Source organism: Crinia signifera, chromosome 2, assembly GCF_055691185.1.
Source record: "Crinia signifera chromosome 2, ASM5569118v1, whole genome shotgun sequence".
Lineage (NCBI taxonomy): Eukaryota > Metazoa > Chordata > Amphibia > Anura > Myobatrachidae > Crinia > Crinia signifera.
This window is the reverse complement of record NC_139218.1, coordinates 389,959,980-389,974,774: the sequence shown is the minus strand read 5'-3', so window position 1 is coordinate 389,974,774 and position 14,795 is coordinate 389,959,980. Positions and strand designations below refer to the sequence as shown.

At 46.5% G+C, this 14,795-nt stretch overlaps 1 protein-coding gene across 1 annotated transcript; it reads right to left on the bottom strand.

Moving 5' to 3' along the window:
* Positions 1-513: 513 nt before the first annotated feature.
* DGAT2 (diacylglycerol O-acyltransferase 2) lies at positions 514-14,539 on the bottom strand. The gene is made up of 8 exons (XM_083170333.1): positions 14,383-14,539; positions 9,681-9,809; positions 8,918-9,025; positions 8,490-8,560; positions 6,956-7,160; positions 6,290-6,464; positions 5,162-5,364; positions 514-3,737 (listed from the first exon to the last, which is right to left on the bottom strand). Exons 1-8 carry the CDS (start codon positions 14,420-14,422, stop codon positions 3,583-3,585), a joined length of 1,086 nt encoding a protein of 361 aa, XP_083026459.1. The 5' UTR covers positions 14,423-14,539; the 3' UTR covers positions 514-3,582.
* Between the last annotated feature and the right edge of the window lie 256 nt (positions 14,540-14,795).

Genomic DNA, 14,795 nt, shown 5'->3' with positions numbered 1-14,795 from the left:
TGTACAAGTCTCAGCAGGCCCTTTAATGTCCCTCATGCAGGTACTTGTGGTTCTTCTGGGGGGGGGGGGAGGTTTGCTAGTACTTATGGTTCCACTGCAGAACCCAATATGCTTTAGCGAACGGTTTTTACACTAGAACAAACAATCTCTTTATATAGGTAGCACAGTCACATGTGACCACGTTTGCCTGTGTGGCTATTTAGCGATGCCCTTTTGGTTGCATATTGTGAATACTCATTTTTATATGGAGCAGTGATAACCATGGAGAAGGGAGCCAGTACCGCATTTGCCCATGGAAACCAACCAGCTTTGAACGAACATTCATCAAGTTCATTTTATAAAATTTTAGGTAGCAGCAGATTGGTTGCCGTGGCAACGGCTCAACTTTTACCACCACTTCATAAATCTTCCCCATTATTTCTGTATATGCGGTGAGGCAGCCCAGGATGCCCCTGAAATGAGGGCCGGCTAAACCCCAGCATGACCGCTACTCGTACAAAGGAGACAAGACAGTTATAGAACACATGATCATTTATTTACATTCACTGGTACAAAAATATGTGATGCCTTTAGTACAGCAAGCCATTCTGATACAGGGGAGGCATAAAATACTGGTGTAACATACACAGATCAAGGCACATTACATAAGATTTGTCTGACATTCATAGATGACTGGATCCCATTCGGGAAGGGCCAGAGATTATAGATACACTTCACCAGCATCACAGAAACAGTCGCCAACGGCCGTTTCACCTTAATAAAATACTCTCCCTAGAATTCTTCATTAAAAAAGATAAATTGCACTTTTCCCCAATACTTATCCCCTACCCCAACATTTACAGATTCACACAGAGGGGGGAGAGTAATCGCCTGTGAGTTTTATTTAAAGGTGCAATTCTTTAAAAATAAAAGGCAAAACAGGTTGGTTATGCCTTTTAACAGATTGCCCTTTAAAAAATGGTCACCAGAAACTTGCAGGCCATTACATTTACCCCCGTGTGTTATTCAGGTACCCAGACATTCTTATAGCTGTATCGTGGGTGGAGATTTTTACTTAATATATATTAAAAAAAAGTCTATTTGGTTATTTACCCTAAAAAAATGGGTATTAACTATAATGTTGCATTGATTGTGCTTTGAGAGAAGAAAAAAAAAAAAAAACACATGTACTAAGCCTTCAAGAGTAATAAAGTAGAGAGATAAAGGGCCAGATCTATCAAGCTTCAGAAAGTGATCAAATGGAGAGTGCTAAACAACCAGCCAATCAGCTCATGCCTTACATTTTTCAAACCCAGCCTGAAACATTTAGGAGCTAATTGGCTGTTTGAGTATCCCTTTTGAAGCTTGATACATCTGGCCCAAAGTACCTGTCAAATCAGTTACTAAATGCCATCTTATAGGCAGTGTGAAAAATGGTAGGAGCTGATTGGTTGGTACATTATAACTATCCACTGTTAATTACAGTTGCCCCCAGTGTGAAAGTTTTTATATGGGCTAAACGCAGCCATATAGTGTCCCAAAGCTTCATAAAAAAGGTGCAGACGGGCGTTTCACCTATTTTTTCTACAAATAGGTAAATTTTTTGCAGGAGGCCTCAATATCAGTTCCTAATGAATGGATCAGCGTAATAGTTCTTCAGGCAGCAAACTGAAATACCAGGTCAGAGTCAGGATACCATGTGCAGTAGGCAATTACTCTTGTTATATTGTTTTTGGTCTTTTACAGAAGAGTCTATGAGGGGGTATTCAATCCACGATTCAGAGTGTCGGAATCACAACCTGTTTTAGTTTCTTCCGACGGTTACTAGACAGCCAGAATCCAATGTTCCGGCTGCCCAGTGTCTAAAAGTCTGTGGATCGGTGAAAACAGCAAATTCAAAAATCTACAGCCGTTTGACATAACAGATCAGACTTAAGCAAAGATTGAATATTCCCCTATATCAGTGCAATTCAATTGTTCCACCTATTGGGCTTCAGTTAATTTAAGCACCCAAAAGAATCAGGTTTATCCACACAAAGCAGGTAGATGGTCTAAAAATAGTGCCCGAAATGAGAAAAAAAAGGTCTCGTTTCAGTATCTGTTCCACATTTCTACTCCCGACCTAGGAAGTAGGAGCAGAAATGTCAGTGTTGGTGGTGAATATGCCAGAACTGAATTGCCAAAGTCAGGCGCCATCTAGTGGGTGGTTTGTAAAAAGTCAATTGAATTGCACCTTATGAAAGTGAATGCTGATATTCTGTAAGGGAGTCATAGGATTTGTATCTAGACTTTGCTTTGGGAAGGGATTACCGCAGATTGTTAGACCATGGTATTGTCTCCTGAGCACATGACACTGGCAGTTACCCCATGCGTGTCATATCCATACAGCCGGTAGCAGACAACTGTTACCCAGTATGGCCATGTGGCAATTAAATGCCCAAGGGGACACCGTGTGGAGCACACCACCATTATACTTTGACCAATTCCAGTAAAGGCTTGCCTGAGCCTGGAATCAGAAAAGATTAGCATTGGTCAAAGTTGCAATTTGCTCTTCTGTATGGTATAATAAATCTCCTTCTGGCTTTTGTTGGTAAGTATACATGGTAATACTATGCCCAAATCAGGCACATTACAGCAGCAATCTGAATATCTTGTACATAAAGCATGGAGTCAGGCCAAGAGAGCTGCTGAGCACCATTTCTCCTTGGTTTGTTTCTTCAGGCTGCTGTTCGCGATTTATAGTTCTGCAGGGTTTGCACCATCACGAAAACCAGTTGCAAAGACCAGATATCGGATTGGTACACCTTTTACAGAGATTTGGGGAAGTAGAGAGGCATACAGCAAAATGCTTAAGAACGTCACTTGAAGAAAAAGGTCTATGAAGTCGCCGCTTTGAGCCCAATGCTACATACAATACACAGATGAATCCAGAAACATCTATCCTCCATGCAATAGAAGTCGCGTTACACTCTAGTGCTGGGAGTCTTATTCCGTTAAATAGCGCCTGTTATGTTAAACCGTGCAAAGGACGCACAAGCAGCTTTAGCTGATTAAAATGTGGCATGCCTGTATTCAATGTGTAACCGCGGCTGTATATGCATATGAAATTGTTGGACTTGTAGGGCCGTCTAACCCAAACGGAGGCTAGGTGTACATGGACACATCTGAACAGGACAATAGGAAGGAGATACACATTGCACAGGTTGCCATATGAAAAGAGATGTCCTGTAAGAGGCTAATAAGTTTTTGGTTCTACCATGGTTGGTCTTCTAAATCTGCCACTGTATAACAGGAGAATAGTCAACTAGACTGGCCTACGTAAGTTCCAAAACATCTGCACAGTCTCCTGAAATACGGACAGCTATTGAGCCGATCAGCAGCAACAGGGATCGCTCAGTTCAAATCACAGGTCCAGATGGGGATTTGTCACCATGAACTGAGAATGGCCTTAGGAGGTAACAGTTAACAGAGAAGATGTAAGAGCTCAGTCATTGATTGGTGGGAGGGATGCAGAAAGATGGCTGGATTCACAAGTAGTACTTCCCCATAAAGGCAAAGAACATGAAAGTCTCATTACATTCAGTCAGCACCATTAAACCAACTTCAGTTTATTTCCAAGACATCAGACTCCAACAACCCGAACTTGGTCTTGTACTTGTCGAAGAGCTTTTGTAGAGAGGACAGGTACATGCTGTGATAGAGATCCACATCTTTCTGGTCGGGCTGTTCCATTTTAGGAATGGTGATGGGCTCGCCAACTACAAGACAAGAGGATTTATATCAGTACATGGACAGCAGCGGTCAAGTGTTATGGAACATTTCCTAATAAAGTCTGTCAACAGTAGCTGTGGTGGCTAACTTTTTCGAAAGCCTCCCTATGGTTGGAACAATTTGCTCGCAAAGAAATTGCAGCCTAGATGACCACATAAACCTATTAGGTACTTGTGTATTATCACGGCGCCCCTGATATTTAGTCGCGCGATTTTTCATCGCATGTCATACACCCGATGCACTGCGATTCGATTTAAGCCCCCTATGCGATGTTAAATTGTATAAGCACCCTAATGGGTCCTTAGGATGTTAATGCACCCCCACGCCACCCCCCAGTATAAACGTAAACCTGAAGCGTGGCGAGTGCAGCGGTACACGTCCTCCGACCTTTTCATACCCCAACTATCCACATCGGCGTGGAGTTGATTATAAAGTGTGGCGAGCCCGAAGCGTGGCGAGCGCAGCAAGCCCTGCGTATACCTGTGAAGTTATGTGCGTCCGCTCGCCACGCTTTGGGCTCGGTGGCTCGCCACACTTTATAAAAATCAACTGACGTGGATAGTGGGGGTATTAAAAGGTCGGAGGACACGTACTGCCGCCGCTCGCCACGATTCGGGTTCACATTTATACTGGGGGGTGCATTTAACATTGTAAGACCCCATTAGGGTGCTTATACAAGTTATAATCGCATCCCATACAATTTTTAAATTGTATGACATTGGGGAACATCGCGCGATATCGCATGCCTTATGGTCTGCGATGCGATGGGCGCCGTGATACTACACAAGTACCACCTATTATTACAGCAGGGTAGCCGATGACTGTTCTAGAGTGGAAGGCAGACCATACTGTCTGGACATGTAGGACAACGTCAAACATGCAGAGAAGCTTCATGTGATCATGGTCATATGAAGCCTCCATCAATCAAGAGGCGTACTAGTATGTGGAAGGTTCTACAAGCAGAACAAATAGCGGTGGGGCAGGTGAACCAATGATATAGGGTCCTTAGGTCGACACTTAGGGTCGACAACTGAAGATAAAACAGTCAAGAAGGTTGACATGGGTTTTTCCACTTTTTTTGAATTAACAGGAGGTATTTCATGCCCTACCATCCACTAGGGTGTGGAGGGAGAATAAAATAGTGCCTGAAGCATGCCGAGCGCACGCGGTGTAATGATACGGTGTCCAATTTGACATTCGGGACAAAAAAACAAAAACCCATGGCAACCTTTTGACTGTCGACCTAATGCTTGCAACAACCTTCCATCCATGTCAGCCTATTATTGAAGGTATCCACCTAACTCATGTCAACCTTCAGTGGTCGACCAAATGCATGTTGAACCATGGGTTGGTCAACCCACTGACCCATATGTGAACCATCTAGGTGCTATACATGAAAGAAAACACATACCGACAGTGTTGATCGGCTGGGAATATGGAACTAGACCCCAGCTGTCAGAGGAGAAGAACCCGCAGCCATGGAAGACGCACGGAGCAAAGCCAATATATTTCTGGAATTTCCTCTGCACCCATCGACCCCAAGAACCTTCTTCAAACACCACCTGCTTGTAGGCCTCGTTCTCACCAAACGAGTAGACTGGCACTAGGTCCGCACTGTGAACAAGAAGACCAGCATAAAACCATTACCCTGTAGAAACTAACCACATGCAAATAATGTAGAGCATGATGAAACCCATTATGGGGGAATATTAAAAAGGTTTTGCTCCTAGTCTACAGTTTCAAGATCTGCTTAGTGGGTGTTGATGCTGGTCATTCATTTAAATCTGCACTTACCACCTCTGCATTTCCAGAGAGAAATCAACACATTAGACCAGTGCTGGTAGTACCGGGCCTCAAAATTTACCAACAGGTCCTGTTTTCCAGACCACATAGTTGGGGGAACAGGTGCAACCATTACTAACAGTCACATCTTCAGACATCCACACCTAACTGACACATTCTAATGCGGGGTACACACCAGGACGACCCGCTCACGATGCACATCGTGAGTGGGTCGTCAGTGTCTCGTCCGACCCGCTCACGGTGACGAGGGGGGGCACGACCCGCTCACGATGTGCACCGTGAGCGGGTCCGATCCGATGGCGACCCGCACCCGGCTGTATGGTCGTCATTGAGATCCTACCTGCAGCAGGTAGGATCTCAATAACGACCGACCCGCGGGACCGCGCATCGGATCGGATCGGTATCGGTCCACACCAGGTCAGAAAAGGGCCCAATCAGCACACAATCTACATACAATTGATTGGAATTGGATCTAGATTGTGGGGATTGGGCCCTAGTCGTCCTGGTGTGTACCCAGCATAAAGCTCCACCAACAGCTTGGAAAACACGAACAGTTGGTAGATCTTGAGGACCGGTTTGGCCACACCAGAACTAGACCAACTGTCACATGAGCAGTTTGGACGAATTGATCGCCAACGATCCCGTAACGAAGATTTATAACAGGTTAAATGGATTAATAAAGACCAAAAATAGTCAACTGCAGCCATAAACCACCAGGTATGGTTTCTTCCCTTACCCATGCTGTAACGCCATCTTGACAAATCCTTTCCTCTGCTTCAGCGTCACTGAGTTTTTGCCTGGTTGACAGTTCAGGGATTCTGCTGCCCCGCCGACCACTATCACCACTGCATTTCCAGTGCCGTTTTTAGAGAGGATGTAGTCTATGGTATCACGGTTCACAGGGCAGATCCCTGTTAATAAAAATAATATTAAAATTTGTGCCTTTTGCCCACGTTATGAAATAAACAGGTGTCAGATATGGGACATCAAAATGTGAACTATAGTCATGCAATTAAAATAATTCAAAAACTATTGTATTGCAAAGATTTAAAAACAAAGCCTGTATCTCCCCTACGGTAGATTGTGTAATTTAATTATCTAACACTTATTATGGAGGAGGTAATAATAGGCCTGACCTTGGATATGTCAGACCTCACCACATAATGCTACAAAAAGTCTGGCAAGACGTGAAGTGGAAATGCTCAGAGAAACATTGGAAGAAAGCCACAGATTGAAGAGGCAACTGCGGACTATTTTCGTCTGTCATGTTAAAGACGGACTGTCATGATCGGATTAGTGTCCAGCCAGAGGTCACCAGGAAATACATTTTCTGCCCAATGCCCCCTTCATCTAGTGACATCAGCGATAATAAACTGGACAGTGTACAGGGACTGTATCCTACCTCCAGACATTAAGTAGTCCCTCAGAACCGGCATTCGGAAGTTCCCTGCCAGAGTGGCAAGATACGGCTTTATCCCCGGGAATTTCTTGGAGACACCGGTGGCTTCCGTGCCAAAGTTGCAAAACGCCCCCAGACACATGATGCCATGCGGGTGGTACCCAAATATGTAATTGCGGCTGGGGAGGAGGTTGTGAGTCTTCACCAGCTGGAAGGGAAATTTTGAACGTTAGACAAATCCAGAAGTAATTTATTCAAAGAGCTTCTGCAGCCATTGTTATTGCCAGAGGTTTCCATGCTCCTACAGATAAAGGCACTTAAATCAGCGGTAATAAAGGCCTTTTCTATCAGCTCCTGCCGCGCTCCCTACATCTGCCAAGTCCTATCAGCTGCAGTGACAAAGTTCAGCACCGTTCAATTCAGAGTCAGATAACAGTTGCTCAACACTGGGGAAATTCTTCAGTCAAAGCCCTAACCAACCAATGGGGAGATGTAGCACATATCGGAGGACTAAAGTGGACATAAATAGTGACCAATGAGCTGATGTTTTACAGTCTGCATTTACAAAACAAAAGCTAGGAGCTAAATAATTGGTAGTTTACCAGGCTTTAATGCAAGCTACATTACTACGCCTGGTGCGATGGCCAGCACTAATACCAGCTCTGGATTACCAGAAGCTGTTGGACGTTAGGTCAAGGGTGTGCCTTTGATCAGGATTATGGTGTCATCTGGACAGAAGCCGCCCAGTTTTCCACCAAGTGCTTTGGAAGGACCTATTGATAGGATAACAAGCTTCTAAGATCAGACTGGCTTGTGTCGGGGGTTTGGAGACCAAAACTATAAGATACGTCTCCCCCCAATGGAACAGATAGGGCCAGTAGACTGGAGCCTATGGAGACTACAGTTCACACACACACACACAGTAAATCAAGGGCAAAGCAATTTAAGGAAGCACTAATAACTCTTTATCATGCAGATAGCCATGACGAACATAAGTGACAGCTGTGAGACAATGTGCAAAGTACACATTCAGCTCTGCACAAAACAAAAAACATTCTGCCGACTATGGTGTAATCTGCACAGCAACAAGTAGGTCGTAACAATCACCTGGCAGATTCAGTCCTGCACCAGGTGGAACCAAACAAAACCTGGCAATTTCTACATGAGGCTGGGTACTGTTAGCACTACATACACCAGACACTAGGGGGCGAACCACGCTAGCCAAGGCTTCCACCCAATGCAATGTCAGCCTATTGGGCCCGCCTCAATTCACAGGCTCATAGTAGCTCTGGACTTACGCGGCGGTACGATGGACAAAGGCAAATAACAGCCTGGATCTGACCTCACAACCTCCCCTGTAATGCTCAGGCACGCCTGCCATTTCCCCCAACATTCTCAATGGTTTCCCCGACGCTACCACTAAACAAATGGTTTCCACTCCAGACGACTACTTCCTGTCAGCCACCTTGCGAATGGCGTGAATATAGAAGTTGCAGGTTTTCATCACAGAATGTGCAATGAAGTTTCAAAGACTTACCCGAATTGGAAAGTAGTCCCGGAAATAGCGCCACACCGCCCAGTTCCTCACCCATGTGGACCTTCTTCCACCTGTGAAGAGTTAGATATTACTGCACGTGTCCCCTCACACCACACCCCTACATAAGCAGCGCACTGGTCAGTCTGTACGTTTCCCATGACACGGCCTGAGAATCGCATGTCAGCTTGAGGCCTCCCTGGGCACCAATCACAGGAGAAGCCCAGAGATGATCATTTTTGGAGGCTAGATACTTATTCCTGTGGCTGCAGAAATGCGCAACCATACAAACACCCCCTTTTATATGCTGCAGCCAGAATCACCAACAAGCACAGGGTTTGAAGATATAACACTTAATTACATGGGCACAGCTTGGCATCTCACTGGGCAGCGGCCCCTACAACTAGGACTTGACTGTATGAAATGCTCACCTTTATTAGGGGTGTTCCAGTCAAACACCAGCCAGGCCAGGTAGAGCGCAGCGATCAGCCAGCAGTCCGTACAGAAGATGTAGAGCAGGATCCCTGTGCACGCCACCCCTGTTATATACAGAGCAGAGGGTGTAAGGTCAGCAGCGGAGATTCATTATACAACATTCATTACACAGGGGGCAGGAAATACCGCTATGGGGCCCCGGGGCCAAAGCAATGGCCTGCATCCTACTGATTAATATAAATTTAGCCCGCAGCAGTGTCCCGTGTCCCTCTCCAGCAGTGGAGACCTGACAGACATCTGGTGAGGATGGGAGAACCCTACTCTCCAGCCTCTCCCCATCCTCCATCTTTTTCACTCTCTCCATACCCCCCTTTCTCTCCCATATACCCTCTGACAGTCTCATTCCGTCACATCTCACCCTTTTCTCTCCCCGACATCCCCCCTCACCCCCCACCCACCCACCTCTGCCCGACACCCTCCCTCCCCACCTCTGCCCGACATCCCCTCACCCCCCACCCACCCACCTCTGCCCGACACCCTCCCTCCCCACCTCTGCCCGACACCCTCCCTCACTCCCCACCCACCCACCCACCTCTGCCCGACACCCTCCCTCACTCCCCACCCACCCCTGCCCGACACCCTCCCTCACTCCCCACCCACCCCTGCCCGACACCCTCCCTCACTCCCCACCCACCCACCTCTGCCCGACACCCTCCCTCACTCCCCACCCACCTCTGATCTATGGAGACCATCACTCACCCATAACTAGGAAGCTGATGACCCATTGCAGGACCGATATGATCTGGAGATGTTTTTCCACCCGAGACTTTGATAACCAAGGAATGGAGGGCAGGTCATGCACCGTTGACAGGATACTGGATCCAGTCCCTGGAGGGGTAAAGGGTAAGAGGTCAGTAATTTTATACATCTGGAGAGTGCACCCTGCTCATTTAAAATGGAAATGGCTTTACTTCCAAAGCTTTTAGGTTACTCTCTGTAACAATGGTCTGTCCAGCCTTCTGCCGAGATCCCCCTGCGTATACCATTGCAGGACATGCCATAAACATTCTGACCCGAGGAGGTTTGGAGGAGTGACAAGTGTAACACAGGGGACCTGGCACAGGCCACTGTCCCCAGGACCTGTCACTGCTGATATAAGGCAGCAAATAGAAAGGTAGGAAGTGATCACAAGCACAGACGCTATAACAGAAGTTAGAATTTATAGCACAGTATATACGGAGAGCGTAATACAAGGACACAGAACAGCGAGGTGAGGAGTGGACAAGGCAGGAGACGGCCCTGTCCCAGAGAGCTTACAATCTAACGGGATATATAGATTGGTCACAATATAAGCCTACAGTGCAGATAATCTATACCAGATACCTGTGCATACAACAGGTTACAGCATATAGAGTCTTCCTTGTCTGGAGTCTATCAATGCGACTATTATCTCATCCCTCTGCATACAGGAGGCATTACAATGCTATCCTACCAGGTGTGGTGACACAGGACAGGTGAGCAGTGACAGTTACACACCTCTCTGGGGGGTGCTCATGAACAGGACTGCGGTTACACCAGCAGCTGGGGAAGGACTGTACAGTGGCACTGGGATAAGTGATCCATGCCCCCCATAGAGGAGACGGAACGGCCAGCAGGCTAGTGTTACATGGGGACAATGCTCTGGAAATCTAGTCACCATGTTTTGCAAGACCGAGCTGCAGGCTGAGAACATTGGACTCTGCGCCTCTGTTTCCTGATCTGCTTAATGCTGCATATTTCCAGAAGCAGCGTTACCCTGCTGGCCTGTCCTCCCTCATACGTCAGTGCCAACGCTGGGGGGGGGGGCTGGTGGCACCAATCCATGGAGGGAGGGGGACCATTTCATTTTGAGAAATAGTGCCCTATATAAACTCCTTCTGGCTATAATATCTAGATGTGTATACTGTATGTGTTACTCTACACTAATCCTATGCAAATCAGTCACACAAGGCCTCCGCTGTCTAATGTTTATTTCATAGATGTAATCAAGCATCACAAATTGGCTCTGGGTACCGGGACGTGTAAGGATACGGCACAATGAGAGTCACACAGTAGGTGCGTGCTCAGATGCTCAATAACGCCAACCGTACAAAGGGGCAAAGCACTGTTCTCATGCCACCTATGCAGTATGCCCTGAACCACTGCTCAGCCTGGCAGGGATATACGGCATACCACCAGAGTGAGCGGAACACACTGCCGCTTTAGTTGAACAAGCTAGCTGTAGGAAACAAAGCTGAAACACTCTGTGCTGCTGTAAAGCATTCTGACAATCTAACTGGCTACAGGTTGTTCCATCACCGCCCATTTCACAGCAGCAGTCACCCAAAGCTGCTTTAATACAGGTCGTCCTGTTTGCAAGCCAAGTCATAAAACAGCAGCATGGTTGGCGTAATGGTTAGCATTGCCACCTGGCAGCACAGAGGTCTCGGATTAAATTGCCACCAAGGGCCTATGTGTGGTTTGTATGTTCTCCCTAACTAGTAGTAAACCTTATGGGTTATAAAATCAGATGAACATGTACCGTAAAGACAAAATTACACCCTGTGATATGTTTATTAGGTGGACAGAGTTGGAAGGCTGACTGTACTGTGTCCCCTCTCATGCCATGTCGACATTCTGGACAAAAAACAGTGACACTCATGTCAACCTTTAAGTGAGATCGACCCAATGCATTTCAACCTAACATAACCATGCTAAAATTCGACCAGATACAGGAGGCTTATAAATAGTAGATGCCCTGGAAATGCCACAGACACCTACGGGTACAACCAGGACCCCTCCGTAATAAGCAGCAGCCACTGTTTATTTCATGAGGTCCGGAGCGACTCATGAATATTTATTACCCAGATCCGTTTACCAAGCCAGGCACTGGATCAGCCTAGTGACAAACTACAGGCTCAGTAAATGGATTTGAAAAAAAGTATCTTTATTAAAACACTTCATTGTATTACACAAACAAATGTAACCATTAACGTGCAATGCTTTAATAAAGTTATTGAGGAAAAACAACAAAACAAACAAAAAAAACACAAAAAGGGAGCGTGTAATGACGTTAGGCCATTTCCAGTGGCAAGCACATGGGTATGCGGTCATTAGGGAGCCAGTCAAAAAGACAACCACTTTTTGTCGACACATGAAAATGGTCGACTTGGTTAAAGTCACCAGGTGAACAGTTTTTCATGATTATTTAAAAAAAAAAAAAAAAAAAAAAAAAAAAATCGGTTGACCTACAGTATCAGCATCCCAAACATCGGTATGCTGGCTAAAGTTAGGCCAGGGAAGCGGGGTCAGGTTTTGGACCTTGATGGCTAACCTTGACACTCCAGCGGTTGTTGAACTACACATCCCAGCATGCTCTGCATCAGATTTAGCATGGCCAAATAGCAAAACTGAAGCAGAGCATGCTGGGATGTGTAGTTCAACAACTGCTGGAGTGTCAAGGTTAGCCACTAGCGAGAAATGTTAGGGAGCTAGAGAGATAAAGTTCCAACCAATCAGCTCCTAACTGCCATTTCACAGGCTGGTTTTAACAAGGAGTCAGCCTATACTTGATCTCTCTCCACTCAGTATATCTGCACCTATCCTAAATATACCCATAATGCATAATTCCCGCTTTACCAATCTCTGCACCTCAGCGATTCACGTAATTACCCTATTTAAGGAAGTATACCCCTGGAGATAACTATCGCCTGCATCCGACAGTAATACTACATGCCACAGTGCCCATGTCTCTTCCAGGTGGGGGACGGTGGCCTGGCTTGGCTTTTCAGAGCTTGACCTATTAGACAAAGCCGTCTCCAGAGGTCAGTAGCCATTGTATGCCGTCTTTTGACCCCCACGGAGACACAATAGGATAAGATTCGCTGGGACAGCCTCTTCTCAGAAGCATTGTTCTGGCAAGCAAGCCAAATTGGCTCAATAAACAATGAAAACCCATAATTAATAGGCCTGAAGTCCCGAATACAATATGTGCAAACACCTCTTCAGGCAAGTTTATCATATTCCAGAACCCCCACACAACCTCCAGTAGCATTCATATCTAATTGCATCCCATCAGGACTGTCTTGCAATCTGGTGGGACTGCCATGCTATAGAATCCTATCCTGATGTATCCCCCCTGTTAACACTATAGATTGTAAACTTGCGAGCAGGGCCCTCCTACCTCCATGTTGGTTTGTTACTACCCAGTTTGTTTTATCACTGTTTGCAATCGTAAAGCGCAATGGAATATGCTGCGATATATAAGACGCTGTACCGGAATCTGCTGCGCTATATAAGAATCGAAATAATTATAACATCTGCTCCTGTGCCTTGCAATGCGAACCTAGCCCTACACGGAAGTCCACATACAGAACACATTCGTCACTTGGTAACAGACTACAGAACACCCTTATAATACATCCCTGCCAGCATGCAGGGTATCACAGGTACGTAGTGCAATATTATATAATACATTGTGCCCAACAGCACATTATAGGTGGCAACACGCATACAAGTCAGTTTGCAGATGTGCCCATATTATTTAGGGCACAAAGCTCAGCATAACAGATCCAGAGCACAATCAGGCAGGACACCATTGAATTACCCCCCCCCCCCCCCTCCCCCAACACTGCTGTAACAGTGGACTATTACCAAGTCTGTCATTTATAGAGAATGTCAGAATACCCAGAATTAGGCTGGAATTCTGCAGAGGATTAATAGGGGTTGGTCAGGAGCAGGGTGACCAAACATGTAGATTCTGGATACAGAGGATGCAGGTAATGAAACCAGATACTTCTGCAGTTAAGCTAAAGTGAGGGTCAGTATTTTGGGGGGTACAATGATGTAAGTCACCCTACAAGTCATGGATAATGGACTGGGACTGTTCCCATGGATATAGCAGACAGATACACATACACTATATAGTTCTCTACAATACTGGTGAGAAGCACAGACAGGAGGAGACAGCTACTGCAAGGCTAACGTTACCTGCCCACATCAGAACTGATCACCATCAGCCTAGCCCAGGTAACAGGGGAAGTGACCTTCACCTGACACCTGCATTAGAGTGTAAGCTCTGCAGATCAGCAACACAAATCAGGTCACTGGCATGACACTATAACACCGACTGCAGTCAGCAGTAGAACAAGCCCCAGGCTATCTGAGAGACTGCACAGCCAATGATGGTACATACAGCTGGAGGAGAGAGCTAGCTGTAGAAGACAGTATGGAGACTGCACAGCCAATAGCGGCAGAGCAATGGTACATACAGCTGGAGGGAGCAGGTAGTAACAGGCTGCAGGGAAGATCATTGCACCGGGATCAAATCAGCAGCATAGAGGGGATTTAAATCACGTGACCTAGAGACTAGTTACAGACTGCTGGGTATTAATTCATTGCAAAGGCACCCAGTTAGTGCCAGGTACCAGCCCCCTGTACTCACCCCGCAGCACCCCGGAGTAAGCAGCGATGATGGTCTTCATGGTGCGGCCGCTGGCAGGTGAGGGCAGCCGGCTGCAGGCGTTCACATCCCCCGGTTACTGTACAGCTCGGAGACCTGGGCTCTCTGCAGGTTTATATATAGGGAATGGGAGGGGGCGGAGACCCGGGGAGGAGAGAGGGCGGATTCTTGTGCTGCTGCTGGGTGCCAACCAGGTCTATGTATGCCAGCTGCTGTCACAGCCCATGCCCACTGACTGACGGCCCACACCTGCAGCCTATAATGTATAGTGCCCACAACTGCAGTCTGTAATGTATAGTGCTCACCTGTAGCCTGTAATGTATAGTGCCCACCTGTAGCCTGCAATGTATAGTGCCCACCTGCAGTCTGTAATGTATAGTGCCCACCTGTAGCCT

Bases quoted from the DNA above. Each gene is read 5' to 3' on its own strand.
- DGAT2 (XM_083170333.1), bottom strand. From the start codon at position 14,422: ATGAAGACCATCATCGCTGCTTACTCCGGGGTGCTGCGGG. The intron at 7,161-8,489 runs GTAAGTCTTTGA...TTTCCCTTCCAG, and splicing joins GGGACTACTTTCCAATTCGG to CTGGTGAAGACTCACAACCT. The intron at 5,365-6,289 runs GTAAGGGAAGAA...TCTTGTTCACAG, and splicing joins AAGATGGCGTTACAGCATGG to TGCGGACCTAGTGCCAGTCT.